The sequence below is a fragment of the Mus pahari genome, chromosome 15, assembly GCF_900095145.1.
Source record: "Mus pahari chromosome 15, PAHARI_EIJ_v1.1, whole genome shotgun sequence".
In the NCBI taxonomy this organism is placed as follows: Eukaryota; Metazoa; Chordata; class Mammalia; order Rodentia; family Muridae; genus Mus; species Mus pahari.
The window spans coordinates 11,020,534-11,037,238 of NC_034604.1; the positions used below are offsets into that span (position 1 = coordinate 11,020,534).

At 37.6% G+C, this 16,705-nt stretch overlaps 1 protein-coding gene across 2 annotated transcripts in view; it reads left to right on the forward strand.

Annotated features, from left to right (window-relative positions):
• Positions 1-16,705, forward strand: part of Taf4b (TATA-box binding protein associated factor 4b) — a 100,456-nt gene that overhangs the window by 13,947 nt on the left and 69,804 nt on the right. For both annotated transcript variants that reach the window (XM_029547003.1, XM_029547004.1), the window contains exons 2-6: positions 1,629-1,774; positions 3,811-3,918; positions 9,233-9,394; positions 9,485-9,607; positions 11,936-12,025. In XM_029547003.1, coding sequence (XP_029402863.1) covers positions 1,629-1,774; positions 3,811-3,918; positions 9,233-9,394; positions 9,485-9,607; positions 11,936-12,025 — 629 coding nt within the window. The remainder of the gene's footprint in view (positions 1-1,628; positions 1,775-3,810; positions 3,919-9,232; positions 9,395-9,484; positions 9,608-11,935; positions 12,026-16,705) is intronic.

The following is a 16,705-nucleotide window of genomic DNA, read 5'->3' on the forward strand; positions in this document are numbered from 1 at the left end:
TTTCTGAGGAACCGCCAGACTGATTTCCAGAGTGGTTGTACAAGTTTGCAATTCCCCCAGCAATGGGGGAGTGTTCCTCTTTCTCCACAACCTCACCAGCATCTGCTGTCACCTGAATTTTTAATCTTAGCCATTCTGACTGGTGTGAGATGAAATCTCAGGGTTGTTTTGATTTGCATTTCCCTGATGGCTAAGGATGTTGAACATTTTTTCAGGTGTTTCTCAGCTATTCGATATTCCTCAGTTGAGAATTCTTTTATATTCTAAAGTTTTGAAATTGCCATTTTGATGAAAGATGCTCAATCTGTATGAAATGTCTTCTAGGAGTTTTCTATTCTATTTGTTTGATCAGCTTATGTTACATTGATCTGTTCCTATACCATCTTTAAAAAAAGATTTTGTTTTATGTGTATGATTGTTTTGCCTGCTTTTTTTTGTCTGTGTACCACTTGTGTACAGTGTTTTCAGAGGCCTGAAGACGGCATCATTTCCCAGGAACTGGAGTTCAAGAGAGGGTTGTAGGACTCCATATGGGTGCTGGGAATAGAAGTCCCCTGCAAGAGTAGCAAGTACTGCTGAGCCAGCCTCAATATCTTCAGCCCCTGTCCATATTTTTTTTAATTTTTAAAATTTTTTTAATTTTCTTTATTAACATTTCAAATGCTATCCCTAAAGTTCCCTATACCCCGCCCCCCACTCCTGCTCCCCTACCCACCCACTCCCACTACTTGACCCAGGCCTTCCCTTGTGCTGGATCATATAAAGTTTGCAAGACCAAGGGGCCTCTCTTCCCAGTGATGGCCAATTAGGCAATCTTCTGCTACATATGCAGCTAGAGACTTGAGCTCAGGGGGTACTGGTTAGTTCATATTGTTGTTGCACCTACAGGGTTGCAGTCCCCTTCAGTTCCTTGGGTACTTTCTTTAGCTCCTCCATTGGGGGCCCTGTGTTCCATCCAATAACTGGCTGTGAGCATCCACTTCGGTGTTTGCCAGGCACTGGCATAGACTTCACAAGAAGCCGCAATATCAGGGTCCCTTCAGCAGAATCTTGCTGGCATGAGCATTAGTATCTAGGTTTGGTGGCTGATGATGGGATGGATTCCCAGATGGGGTAGTCTCTGGATAGTCCATCCTTTCATCTTAGCTCTAAATTTTGTCTCTGTACCTATATCCTTTCATGAGTATTTTGTTCCTTATTCTAAGGAGGATTGAAGTATCCACACAATAGACCCTGTCCATCTTAATGTAGTATTGTAGTTTCGGTATCATGGAGAGAAAGTATTGACCTTCAGGAGTATCTTTTCTTAGGGTTAGATTTAAAAATATTTTCATATAGCTATTTTTTTTTTTTTAAAGACAGGCTCTTACTGTATCTGGCCTTGAGCCTGTATTCCTTTAGGCTCAGCTTCCTATTCCTAGAATTACAGGTTTGTGCTGCATGCTCAGCTTAAGTAGCTGTGAGTGAAAAAATTTTCCTACCTTATAGTAAATAGTGAACATGGAGTTCATTATATGTCAGGCATTTATTCCAAGCATTTCCCCGTGTTGAAATGGGAAACAACAGTATGTGATGTTTGTGTTTTATTTAATAGCTTCACAGTCACCATTGTTTTTCTTTAATTACAGGAACAGTTTTGATCAAAAGTAACAGTGGTCAGTTGATGCTGGTATCTCCTCAGCAAGCTGTAACAGGAGCCAAGACCACAAGTAACATAACTCCAAGACCAGCAGTACCAGCAAACACTCAAACAGTCAAGATATGTACAGTGCCGGTAATCTGCCTTAATCTTTTTAGTTTCCAGCCACTATCTTCCTATAAACATGTATATGTTTGCTAGTAAAAATTTGAGACAATTTTGCTCAATCTTAAAATTAAGTGCAAATTTGGATTTGATACTTGCTAATTGCTGAAATAATTAAAGTTGTGCCTTCATACTCAGTGATTTTATTGTTGTCAAAGGACAGTGTGCATCTGCTGAAAGAAAATATCCATTGTGTGTCAGGTATGTAGAATGTGTGTATGTGTTTATATGCCTTCACGTGTGGTCCTATGTGCGGTATGCAGGCTAGAGGCTAATACACATTGGGTATCTTCAGGTGTGCTTCAGTTTGTTTCTTCAGGTGGGTTTCTCTTTGAGGTTGGAGTTCACAGATAGGCTAGACTGACTGACCAGCAGCCTCCCAGGTCACTCCTGTATTTGCATCCATGGCAACTGCCCAACTGTTTTCCTTGTTTTGTTCTTTATTTTTTACACAGTGTTGGGGTCTGAACTCAGGCCTTCATGCTTATAAAACAAACACTTTACTGAATGAGCCAGCTTCTCATCTTTGTTTTACTTTAGATTTGTAGTTACTAAGACTCCTATTTAAAGTATTCATTTTCATCTATACATTATACAAATTACTTCTAAGTAATTCAGACATCTGCTTTAATATTTCATTAGTTTTGCCTTGTTTGATGTGACTTATTTATATAGATGTTGTTGGGTTTTTTTTATGTAACTGAAATTTAGTGTATGTCTGTGAGTTTAAAAAATATTCTTATGAATACTTTTATTTAACTAGAAAATGCTGTCATTGAGATATTTTGGTTGGTAAAGTACTTGTACTTAAGCTTGAGGGTTTGCGTTTGGTCTCCCAACACTCACTGTATGCCAGGTACATAGATAGCATGCACCTGTAATCATAGCACTGAAATCACGAGGATTGCTGGCAGCTGCTGGAGTCAGAGTCAGGAGCTCCATGTTCAGTGAGAAATAGTGTTTCAAAAATAAAGGCAGAGAACAGTTGAGGTAGACAGCCAATGTCAGAGGTTGGCTGCTTTCTCCCCTCTCCCCTTTCTTTGTTTCCTCCTTCCTTTTCTCCTTTAACTTTATCATTACATTTGTTTGCCTTGTGTGTATCTGTGTGGGGGGTGATGTGCATTCCTTGGCTGTACTTGTGGAAGTCAGAGGACAACTTTCAGAAGTCACTTCTCTCTTGACAGGATGAAACTCAGATCATCATACTTTGTGGCAAAGTTCCTTTACTCTTTGTGCCATCTTTCCTGTCCTTCCAATTTTGATACAAGTTGATGGATTAGTTATTTTCTCTGTCAGTAATACATTTTCCTTTCTCTAATTTTGTTTACTGTGGGTGAACAGATTTTTGTTTGTAATTAAATATTAAGAATCTGTATGTTTTCTGTATGACAAATCAAGTTTAAGATTTTATATTTTATTATTTGTGTATGATATGTGTATATGAGTGTGGGTGCATACATGCTACAATGCTCATGGGGATGTCAGAGGACAACCTTTAGGACTCAGTTTTGTCTTTTCAACAATTGGGGATCATACCCATGATGTCAGGCTTGTATCCTTTGAGCAATTTTGCTGGCCAAAGTTTAAGATTTCAATGCTGAATGTTATAGAGGTTACTTAATTGGAGAATTACTATAAAAGAAAAGGTTAGTTTATGAATCAGTTGCCTTCTTTAAGAAATTTCAGCTGATCAATTGACCAGTTAGCTTATAATATAGAATGTTCGTAAAATATAGTATATACCAAATAAATTTGCTGAAAGTCTTTTCATTTTGTTCACAATCCTGGCTGACTTAAAATGACTAATATTGACTGGGTGTGTAGTGCCATGTGCCTTGAGGCAGAGACAGGTAGAGCTCTGTGAGTTCCAGGCCAGCCAGGCCTATGTATTGAGATCTAGACTAGCTATCCCTGCACAGTGAGACCCTTTCTCAAAAAAGAAGTAAATGAACAAAATGACTAGTACTAGTGCTAATAAGTGTGTTGTCTTTGTCCTTTTACCCCAGAATTCTAGCTCACAGTTAATGAAGAAAGTAACAGTGGCACCTGTTAAAAATTTGACACAGATAGGAACTACTGTGGCAACCACTGCCTCCAGTACTTCCTCAGGACAGGTAAGTGGTGTGTGTGTGTGTGTCCCCACTAGCTTTTTCAATTATTTCTTACCAGATATTTTAGCATCTATGAGATGCTGAAGGCATATAATATATGATGCTGTTTATCAGACAGTGAACTATTAATGCAGAAATAAGAAAACATAGTGTTGCCAGCCAGTGGTGGTGCATGCCTTTAATCCCAGCACTTGGGAGGCAGAGGCAGGCAGGTTTCTGAGTTCGAGGCCAGCCTGGTCTACAGAGTGAGTTCCAGGACAGCCAGGGCTACACAGAGAAANTCGAGGCCAGCCTGGTCTACAGAGTGAGTTCCAGGACAGCCAGGGCTACACAGAGAAACCTTGTCTCGAAAAACCAAAAAAAAAAAAAAAAAAAAGAAAGAAAGAAAGAAAGAAAGAAAAGTAAACATGGTGTCTATCATTATTAGTCATTCACTGCATAAATCCATTAAAGTAATATAAATATACCAAATAACCGTGTATTACAGTCTCCAGAAGGAGGTGCTAAAATAGAATTTGGATTGGTTATTTGTTAGGAGTCAATATGAAGAGAACAAGAGTAAATTTAAGCTAGACTCAGATTGGAAAAGTTTTATTCAGCCAACCTACTAGAGAACATTGAAATACATGTCCCTAGTCAGCATTGTCCCACTGTTAGTCAGCGTACTCTTCTGTGCTTTATTGGACTCTTCTTGGAAAGGTCAGCTTTATTGTCCAAGGTCTCTTTGCAACAGAGGTTAACTGAAAGTTATCCAGTAGCATTCTAGTAGCCAAGACTCTTTACAACAGTTCATTGAAATCTACATCTTGTCTATATTCTTCTTATATGTGTTATACAAAAGTGTTCTGGGATGCTGGTGGGCTTCTTTCCTGGAGAAACAAAGAGGTTAAAAGGATAGTCAGTACTCCTTTGTCCATCTTTTATTGCTCTCACTCTTGCTTACTGCCTATGCTGGTCTTGGGAGTTGCCTACTAATAGACTTTCTTGTCTTAGAGATCTCTGTGGACTGTATGTTTCTGCCCTATCTTGGGATTTCTGTTTTTCTCCACTTGTAACAGAATAGCACAGATTGAATATTTTGTAGTAAATAGAAGTTGGTTTGACTCATGATTCAGGAGATGCAAAGTCTAAGATGATCTTGTCATAGGATAAGGGAGAGCCTTATCCTATGGCAGAGATATCATATAGCAAGAGAGCATGGGGTCCCAGGAGAAAAGGAGGTAAAATAGAGGAGGGGCATGATAGGAGCTGAATTTACCCTTTGATTAGGATGCTTTTCCTAAGAATGAATGCCTGCTCCTGTAATAGTAGCCGTAACCCATTTACAACCAAAAAGCACTGGTCTTAATCACTTCTTAAAGGTCTTATTTCTTGATACCAGTATAACGAGAATTATATTTCAACGTGAGTTTTGGAAGGAATATTCGAATCATAGAATCCTCTATTATGTGATTAAAAACTACATCTTTCAGATGATGAGAATTAATTACTCCTCTTAGGGTTCAGACTCATCTTTTTTGCTCATCTGTGGACATAGGCACCTGAAGTACCAGATGGCAGCTGTAGTAGCTGGTTTCCCAAGGGAATTGTTTTCCTTGTGAGCAGAAATGGAAAGCACAGGGTTCCCTAGAGGTCATCGGGACAGAGTAAGGGTCTATTCATACATCTTCTCCTAAGTTCTGTGATCGATGTATATGTTCTACTATGGGGACTAAATACCACATAGAATGTTTTGACTTTTTGATTTTACTGAGTTTTAGAGGCTAGAATCCCATCTAATAAGGAGTATTGCCTCAATTTATCTGCTTGCTGCAATCTAGGCTAATACTAGGCTGTTTTAATACTAGGCTAATGCCGTGTATGGGCCACTAGTGGATCCCATGGTCTGGGAAAGTGTCATGTTTCCTTTGTCAGGAAGATGATGCATCGTTGCTTACTTAGAATACTATACTTATATATCAGTATCACTGTTGGTATTCTATAATTTAATTATACTCTTTACATAATTCTTTTCTACTATCTGGGGTCATAAGCAATAAGTCTGGTTAAAAAACAACAGTGCTTTAAAAAATAATGCCTAGCTGTTATTGAGCACTTAGTGTTCTTTACACTTTAGGTATCTTTCAATCCATCAATCACCTCACATTATCCTTGTTAGTAAGAGTATTATCTCTGTCTATATATGTGATAATGTTAGAGAGGCTAAGAAACTGTCCAGATTTCTACTAGCATGTAAAAAATAAGGATTTTAGCCTTAGTGTCTTAACTTGAAACTATTCTTGAACTAGAGTACTAATTAGGCCTGACTCTAGATTCTCTCTAGAATGTGTGTATTTTCCTATTAATAGGTGTCAGAATTTGTTTAAAATGACTTGGGAAACTTGTCTTATTGTTGCAAATATGATGCAAAAACTACTTTGAAATAAGCTTATATTTAATAATAATTAGGCATATTGTTAAGAACATAAAGGTATAAATAACTTAATTTAGAACTAGTGTTTCTAATTAGTGAACAAGCTAATTAATGAATTGCTCAGATAGGTACAGAAAATGACCTTGAAGTGCAGCATGATCTAGTAAAGCATGAATAACTGATTTTTACACAGATCTGTTTCACACAAAATTTTACCCTTTTTTCTATCGTCTCCAAGTTATGTTTAATTGATGCAATTCAATCTTGCTAATATTGGAAATACCATTGACTGGTCTAGAATATTTCAGTCTAAGGGAGAGTTATGATTGAGTTTTAAAAACTCCATTCAATATCTGCAGTGGAAACACCAGGATTAGGTATCTCCCCATGCCCCTTAAAATTTGTCATAGAAGTTATACATATTTGGTAAAGTACAGATAGTTGCTTATATTAGAAAGGGTTATGAAAGGCAATTTTGTGTTGGAGTGTGCTTTCCATCATTGTAACAAATAACTGAGATAAATCAATTTGAAAAGTTTAATTTTGTCTCACAGTTTTGTAGATTTTAGGCCATTACCTATTGCCCTGTAGCATTGCAGTACAAATCATGTGTATGATGCAAGAGGTAGTTCACTTTATATCCAGAAGCCAAAGACAGGAAGAAGAGATTGCCAATACCTTCAGTGGCACAGCTCTAATGACTGGGTTCCACTAACTTCCATTTCTTCAGTGTTCTATCATTGCACCATAGTGACATGGGGCTGGGCCACAAACTTTAGAATGCGGGTCTTTGGAGGTGATTTAAGACTCAAACTAGAACATGGTGAAAGAATAAAATATTTACAGGGAAGTAAGGTGCCTTTAGTACTTTCTCTGCTAACAGACAACAGAACATTTGAGAGCTCATATTTCATTGGATACTGTTTGCTTTGTACACAATGGTCAGTACTGCTCTGAGGAACCACTCACCAAGCATTTGAAGGCCATCATACTCACTGGTTAAAATTACAAACTACCCCTTTCTAAATGCAGTGTTATAGATATATGACTAATTATAAGATGGGTTTTCTCAAGTATTATTATTAATCTTGAAATAGGGTCTTATTAGTCCAGGCTTAAACTTAGTATGTACCTGAGGTTGACCTTAAATGACTGATTCTCTTATTTCCACCTCCAAGGGCTAGGACTCCAGATATGTGAACCACTTTTTATCTCTGAAGAGTCTTACAAACGATAAAAGTTTAAAAGTCTAGAAGGATTCAGAGGCCATGTCATAGAATTTGTCTCTGGAAAATGTGGACAAGTTCAGATTGGGGAAGCATTCACTTGGGTGAATTTGAAGCTTTCTGTTTTTCCTAATGAAATAGGACTGATTTTAGTTGTGATTTCTAATTTTACCTTAAAAAATTTTTATTTTAAAAATTTTAGAGTATCATTTTTTAAAATAGTTATTTTAGGTGTTTGGATGTCTTGCCTGTGTGTATGTATATACTATGTGTGTTCCTGTTGTCTAGGGAGGTCAGAAGAGAGGGTTGGATCACCTCTAACTAGAGTTAGAGACAGCTGTGAGCCACCTTGTGAGTACTGGGAATTAACCCCAGGTTCTCTGGAAAAGTAGCGAGTGATCTTAATCACTGAGGCATTGCTCCAGGGCCATAATTTTACCTTAGAGTTTCATCATTAGTTCTAGTCATTATTCATAGGTATTTTACATTTATTTCTGTTTTTACCAGAACAGTCAGTCTGATGTTCATACCAGTTTCTCTGAAGGGAAAATTTTAGTGTCTACTTACCTATCTTGACATGCACAGAAAAACAAAACAAAACAAAACAAAAAAACCCCAACTTTTCTTGATATGTAAGCATCTCAGATAAATTTGTGTAGTGATGTTAGTCTTCTCCATACATATTATTCACTCTACCCCACTTTTCTTATGTAACTTTTAGTATATTTGGTGCTTTGTGTCTGTGTGGTTTTCTAATTTTTGACCATAGCTTACAGTTTTTGTGTTAAGCTTTCTGTCCTGTAGGTGGTGCTGAAGTCCTACTTCCTCATTCTGATACATTAATGAAATTCCTTTAGTGTGGAAATAAGACATCCCTCTCTTGTAATGCTATTATACTTACACTGATGGTCCACATAAGATTGCTATAGCTGAGCATATGAAAAGTAATGGATAACTTTGTTTTATACTGTAAAAAAAGTAAAATTTATATAAACTACAGAGACTTGCAATTACAAATATATTTTTGGAGAAACACAAACGTGTGTGTGTGTGTATGTATTGTATGCTCACTTGTATATATGCATGTGTGTTGAATAGAATCTTCCTCGATTGCTCTCTTGTTATTTCAGACAGGGTTTCTCACTGATCTTGGACTTGCAGTCTAGCCTGGAACTGGCTGTCCAGTGAAAAACCTCCACTCTGAGGTTGACCTGTCTCTATGCCACAAACACTGGGATCACTGAGTGTGATCACCATGCCCAGCTTTTATGTGGGTGCTAATGATCATAACTTTATACCTTATGTTTGTATTCAGATATATTCCCAAGTCCGTTGATATTTTAAGAACTTTTCTGTGTGATACTTTTTCACAGGCCACCCTATGGATAGTAAGTAACATTCCTAGTTTTGCTTTTGCAGATGGGAGTCAGTATCAGGACTTTACCTTGCTGGTAACTAATGCTGTAGTAGATGACAATGAAGACTAGACTGGTAGCTGAGAGTGAAATGCAGGTCTACTCTAGGCCAGAGTTCTGATAAATTGCCTCAGATTATTATACTCTCACTTGAAAGCAGAGATGCCAAAATTTATTTGGAGCCTTTTTAGTGTAAAGCAAAGTACGCAGTAAGGTATCACAGCAGTACATGTTTAACTTTTTGTTGATTTAATTAATTTCAGCCTGTGGCTGTACCAAGCAGTGCTGTCACAGTTACTCCTGCAAAGCCGGTGAATACTGTATCTATCCTGAAGTCATCAAGTTTGGGAGTATTATCTACCCCCTCAAATGACTCAAGTCTCAAAGCTGAGACTTCAGTAGCTGCTCAGACTGGTCTTCCTGCGGTAAGTTTTCACTTGTATCTTGTATGTATACACTTTGCTATGTTCTAATTCCTGTTTACTAACATTTGTGATTATTTTTTTCTATATCAGACAGTGCTAGAAAATGTGAAAAAATGTAAAAACTTCCTTTCAATGTTAATAAAACTAGCATGTAGTGGATCACAGTCTCCAGAAATGGGGCAGAATGTGAAGAAGCTGGTGGAACAACTTTTGGTAAGTTAGTATTGTATAATTCTGCAAGCTTTATGAGAGCCCAGAGGACATTGTATGAGAAATAGTCATGTTTTAATGGATTTGTTTATAAGTATATTTGTTAAAACTTTTTACTTCATTTTAACTTGGTAATCACTACATAAAATAAATCTTTAATATATTTAATTTTCATCGTATATCTAAGATAAACACAATATTTTGAATATTTATTATTTTTATGTCAGTCTTTTCTATGTATATGTGTATACAGATAACAACAGCTATAAATTTATTAAATATCCTTTCTAGTTTATGACCTGTTTATCTCAGACCAACAGACACAGACCTCAAGTGTGCTGGCAGAGGGTACTTTAATATTCTTAAAAATTAGAATCCCTCAATGTAGTTTATTTTTTGTGGCCCTGGAATTAAAACTAAGTATTAAAAAACTATTTAAGAATTATAAAGCCTTTGTTTGTTAACATATATAATATTAAAAGAAAAATTAAGTTTCCAGGTAACAAAACTGAGTGGGAAATGCTACTGATTTGTGTTTTGTAAGTTTGAGGCTGCACTTAACAGAATGTGGCTGGATATTTTCCCTCATTCTATTTTGTGGTGGGTTGTTAGGGAATTTCTGACCTGCAGAGAGATAATTGGAATATTGTGCAATTTAGTAACTTTCTGTAGATCCATGTGGATAATCTTTAGTCTACTAGTTTACTTTTATACTCTGAATGAATGTCTTTACTGTTATATAATTTTTGTATTAGCATGCTTTGTTTAAAACAAAATGTTGATTCCTTGTATCATGCAGATAAAAAACTTTTCAGATATTTAGTGTATTAAGGTAATGTGATTCCTAATTTCACTGAACTTTCCATACGTGTGTCTGTATATAGCTATAAATCTCTATCTGCATACCTTCGTTCCTACATCTTCGTGAGCGTGACTGTGGTGCATTTAAGTGTGTATATGTCATACACAGATGCCAAAGGAATGCATTAGGCTTCTTTCTGTATCACTCTGCTTCATTTGTTTGAGGCAGAATCTCTCACAGAAACTGGAATTCATGATTTTTGGCTAGGACTGGCAGCCAGCATGTCCAGTAATCCTGTCTGCTCCGAGAGCACTGGAGTTCTGGGTGCATGGGGGGGATTATACCTGATATGTTGATGTTGGGATCCTAATTCAAATCTTTGTTACACAACACAGTAAGCTCTTAATAGTAGCTACCTCTCCAGTCCCCCCAACAGTCTTTTAAGGCAAGCTTTAAATTATAAGAAGTTATCAAGTTTAGAGAAAGAATTGTGATTTTTTTGTGTGTGTGGGGGAGTTGGGAATTTCAGTTTTTATCATTGGCAACAAATACTACCAGTTATTTTGATAGTCTTAGTTTGTTTTTGAGAAAAATGTCTACCAAATATCCAATTGTAACTGAAGGAAAGAAAGAAAAGCAAGAATGAAAATACACTGTTGACTTTACTGGTGCCTCACACAGCACTTGTCCTCCAGTGTTTCACTTAGTTCTGGAGTAGAAATGATCTATGTTGGTACACAATATCAAACTATTATGTGGTGAAACATTCTGATTTGATAGAATTTGTTTTCCCTTTGTCTTAAAGTGAAGTTCCTTTTCTTTTTAAAATTATGTTTATTTTACCTTATGTGTATATATGGAATTTATTTTCTCCATTGATGTCTGTGCACTACAAAAGGGCATCTGTTCTTCTGAGCCTTAGTTGTGACCTGTCATATGGGTATTGTGGTCCTCTGGAGGAGCGGCCAGAGCTCTTCAATTGTTGAGCCATCTCTTTAACCCCATCACTTTATCTTTTCTTTTTAATCACAAGTACACAGCAGTGCACTGAGGATTGGTTCAATCTCTTATTTACTTATTAGCAGCAGTTTTGTGCATTTTTTACTTTATATTGTTAGTGTAAATCTCAGCACAGTGACTTCCCCCAACAAGCTCCCTGAAATGTGTAGAGTACAAAATTATAATTAAATGTTTGTTAGTTCTTTGGAACTATTATAAATTTGCAATAATGTTTTAAAAATTTAATCAGGTACACTAAGGTAATTTTAAAATTAAACTGTTTTACAATCAGCTCTTTCTTCAGTTTGCATATTAGAATCTTCTCCTTCATAAAGAGAATACTGTCTTTACTGTATTCTCTAATTGGAGGTAGATTGCTGTGGTCTATGCTGGCCTTCAACTCATAGGCTACAGTGATCCTCTTGGGTCAGCATCCTGAGTAGCTGCCTCACAGGCATTCACCATTGCACCCAGTTTTCTTTCTTAAAATATTTGTAGATCTCAAAGTATCTTTTTTCCCCATTCCTTAGGATGCAGAAATTGAAGCAGAAGAGTTTACTAGGAAACTGTACATTGAGCTCAAGTCTGCACCTCAGCCGCACCTTGTCCCTTTCCTTAAGGTAGGGATGTATTTCTTTGGAGAAATTGTTTGGGTTAAATTACTTTACATTAAAACCTGAATGTTTGAATGGAAATCATTATGAGTATACTAATGATGAGAGAAACCTTATTACTTTTGTAAAGTATAAATCAACGTAGTATTGATTTGAACAGTTTAGAAAACAGACACAACAGTAACCTTAAAAAAAGCTTACTTTTGCATTTAATTATTTGGGTAGGGAGACATATATCACATGTATGGAGGTTAGATTTTCTTCTTTCTCAGGGAGGTTCATGGATTAGAACTCTGGTTGCCAGGCTTGGTGGCAAACATATTTACTCACTGAGCTATCCCATTGGTTCCCCTAAGAATAACATCCTATTCATGAATGGTTAGCTGGACTACATGCTTCAGGAATTCCTTGTCTGTGTCCTAAGTGTTAGAATTTCTGGACATTATATGGCTGTTGGGGATTCAAACTCAGATTCTTAAATAGCTTTAAATTCTGAGTAAGTTCCCTACTCTTCTCTTTTTAGTGTTTCTGAGACAAGCTTTATGTATCTCAGATTAGCTCAAACTTAACACGTAACTGAGGAGTATCTTGAATTTCTGATCTCTCTGCCTCTACCTCCCAGGGGCTGGGTTGTAGATGTAAACATGCCACCTGACCCTGCCTGACTCGAGAGAGAGCAGATGGGGAGGATGGATGAGAGAGAATGAGGTCTTAGTGATGCGTGTTAAAGTAAGTCAAACATGGTTTATTAGTGCCAAATTTAATGTGGTTATAATTTAGCTAATTTATGTGTGCCAAATTATGTGTGCCTATAATTTTCAATAATCTGTAATGTTGACTTTCCTCTTCTGAGTTATTGAAGTAAGTAGATTTTTGATGAAGAGCTGTATCTTTGATAACAACTTATTTTGGCAGAATAAATCATTTAGATTTTCAGAAGTTAAAAAGGAGTTGAATTGAAATTATAAAGTCATTAAAGACTCAGTATAGTAGTGAATTAAAAGTTTGCTCTGTAAATATTGAAGTAATAAAGGAGTTACCTTTTAAGACTATTGGGACAATGATCCAGCATAAGAGACAGTGTATAATAGATCAGACTTGGTCTGCTTTGTAAAGGATGAGTGGGAAGGAGGTAGGAACATCCCATTCCCTAAGGCTATTTACAGTAGAAACTTTGTCTGAGAAAGTGACAGGATTGATTAGGTGAGTGCAAATTGTGATAAGAAGGACCAAAGGAACAAAGAAAGTATTAGCCCCCTGAGACTTGGTCTTAGCATAGGAAGAATTGAAAGATTAGTGCAGTGCCTAGTATTGCATTTTTAAAGCATAAATAAAATGAGATTTGTTCTTTGTACATCTAGAGCCATACCTAGGATTGGGCAGGATTTGTCCAGACTATATTTGTGAAATGGTCCGTGGCCATGGTCTGGATGCCCTGGTCTGCTTACTGAAAAGTAGAGACATTACCTGCAAGGCCCCTTTATTCCTTAGGGAATTTTCCCTGTAAGTGCTGTTCATAGCGATAGTGTTCACCTCAGCCAATTAATGCTTTATCCCTATTGAATGCACTATAAGAGAGAAAGAGGAAAATTGATGACTGTGAGCTGTGTGACAGATGATGTCAGTCAGCTTTCCATTTAATAATCAATGTTGAGGTGATAGACTTTTTAAGAGAAAGGCATATTTTGACGAATTACAGAGTTTCCAAGTTGTGATTGGTTTCTCTATGGGATTAGCTGTATGACAACACATCATGACAGCAGCGTTGATAAAATCAAACTGCATATAACATAGCCTAGAAGTGAAAGGAAAAGAAGAGACCAGATCCTATAGCTCTGTAAATGGCATGCTTCAGTGGCCTTATTTAAGATGAGGGCTCACATTGGTACCTACTAGCACTTTTCTTTAGTGCCAAGCCGGGGATCAATCCTGTATATACACAGGCCTTTGAGAGATGATACTGAAGAGCTATCTGTACCACAGCAGATGACTTGTCATATGGCCTTTTTGAGTATAGATGCCAGATAGTATTTATTTAGAGTTAACAAACCCCATTTAAATCGCCATTTTAATTTTTCTTTAGGATTTGTTTTTATTTTATGAGTGCTTTGCTTCCATGTATATAAATCCACAGTATGTGTGCCTGATGTCTCAGGAGGTCCAAAGCTGTTGGATCCCTGTAACTGGAGTTATGGATGGTTGTGAGCTACCATGTGAGTGCTGGCAACCAAACCTGGGTCACCTACAAGAAAAATGGCTGCTTTTAACCACTGAGCAATCTATACAGCTGTCTCTTTTTGCAAACGTTTGTTTTTATTTATGTGTATGTGTCCATTTGAGTATATGCCATGCATGTCTATATATTCTCAAAGGCCAGAAGAAGGTTTCTCATACCCTGAAGCTGGAGTTACTGGTGACTATGAGGTACCCAGTGAATGCTGAGAGCTGAACTGGGGTCCTCTGGAAAAGAGAGCTTAACTACTGAAGTCTTAACTGCTGAGTCATCTCTTTATTCGTGCGTGCGTGCGTGCGTGCGTGCGTGCATGTGTGTGTGCGTGTGCGTGTGCGTGTGTGTGTGTGTGTGTGTGTGTGTGTGTTTTCCTGTTTGGTTTGTTTGGTTTGGTTTGGTTTGGTTTTTGAGACAGGGTTTCTCTGGGTAGCTTTGCTGTCTGGGAATTCAGTCTGTATACCCAAGCTGGCCTCAAACTATAATATCCTTGCCAGTATTGCACTCATGAGTGTATTTTTGCCAAGCCAGTTGTTATTATAACTCACAGGGTTCTCTAGCTAAGACCATTAATAACTTACACTAAGTAGCCTGTATAATACCATCCAGTACATTGAAAACTATCCATTAGAGTGGTAGCTTCCTGGTTAGTTCCAACTAGGTTTTCCCATGTCTGTGGCTAGTGTGTGGAGTCTCACCAAGTAGATATAGTCTGTATTGCTTTAGGGGTCTCTGGGACACCCTTGACTAACAAGTTGAAAGGGTTAACCCAAACTTAATACTGGGCTTTTTATTTGACATCCCATGGCTTCTTGGTGGCACATCATTCTTTGTGTAGGGTAGCTCCAAATAAACACTTCAGTGTATATATTCATACATATACATATGAAATTTATAGAATAGTAGGTTTCCATGTGTCTTTTAAAATATCCAGTGTTCATTGCCTCTCTCTACATCGTTCTCCCTACTAAATCCTTCCCCCATTTTCCCTTTTACACAGTCTTTGTGAAGGGAATCACAGCTGAAATACGTGTTCCACACCCAAGTCCCCTTCCTCTGCTGCTATAACATTCTTTCCCCACTTGGGTGATATCCTGAGCCTTGAAGGGGTTGATAAATATGTCTCAGTTATGAGTGACTAATTCTCCTTAGTGCTTTGACTAATTAGTAGTCTGTATGGTTTATTAGTGGCATTTTAAAAAAGTGGCAGTTTTTTCTTAACCCAGCTAGGTCCCACATAATTGAAAGACTATTATATTTATTCTACAAGATTTAAGGGGATAATAACTGAGCAGTTATTAATCTTTTCTAATTCTCTTAAAATAATCTGGCAACCTCCCAGCTGAAATTCCCATGGTACTTGCATTTAGTATTGTTCTGGCTCTCTCAGCTCTAGGTTTTTTCTCATGGTGTCTCCTGGACTCTCCCCTCATGGCAAATCTCCACTTCTTGTCCTTCTCCCCTTCCCCTGGCTGGGAAGAAGTCCATCCCTATTCTCTCCTGCTCAGTCATCGTCTGATCAGCTTTATTGAACAATCAGGCAATAGTTGGGGAGCAATGTTTTGCAACCATATATGGGGGCCCCAGACATCAGCATTTGACTAATACAAGGGTAATCTTTACACAGTGCACATAACGTTATGCTTACAACTCTTACTACTGACCATTGCAGAAAGAAGCTTCTGCGATCCAAAGCTAACAGCAGCACTAGTCTAGAGACACAGACATAGTTATTTACAAAGCAATTTTGTGGGCATATAATCCTCATTTTAAAGAATAGCAATTATGTTGTTCCTAGGGCCTACGACCTCAGCTCAGGGATTCTGAACAGGCTTACAGCAGCAGGACCTCAAATCCAGTCAGAAAACAGTCAGTCACCTTTGTAAGAGGATTGCCATTGTTGCACTAGTGAGTGAATCTTGACTGGCTAGTTGGTCTTGATACATGCAGAGTCCACAGCTGAATAAAACCTTTGGCTTTTCTCCTGAGTGGCCTAAATAGCACATCTGAGGACTGTGAGGGTTACCAGCAAGGAGGAGCTTCCAGCTCAGTTTCAACTTGGGTTTTCTTTGTTCTGTGACCTTAGCAATAGTGTCGTGTTAGTTATGTCTTGTGAGCAACCAACAGCAGTGGCAATCGCCTATATTGTTTTGGGACCTGGGGACTCTCTGACCAACAACTTGAAGCAATAGCCCACTGCTGACAATAAGAAGTTCATTTAATGGCTTTTGGCTTCTGGGAGCAGCTTTATCTCCCATGGAGGGTACCCAATGGGTTTTTTGGGTAGTTTATTAGGCATAGGATTTGCTTGTTTTTCCCCATACATTGTTACTTGGCTGATCTGCTTCTAAGAACCTGTGAATCCCACCTCTCCTCTTTCTTTCTTTCTTTCTTTCTTTCTTTCTTTCTTTCTTTCTTTCTTTCTTTCTTTCTTTCTTTCTTTCTTTCTTTCTTTCTTT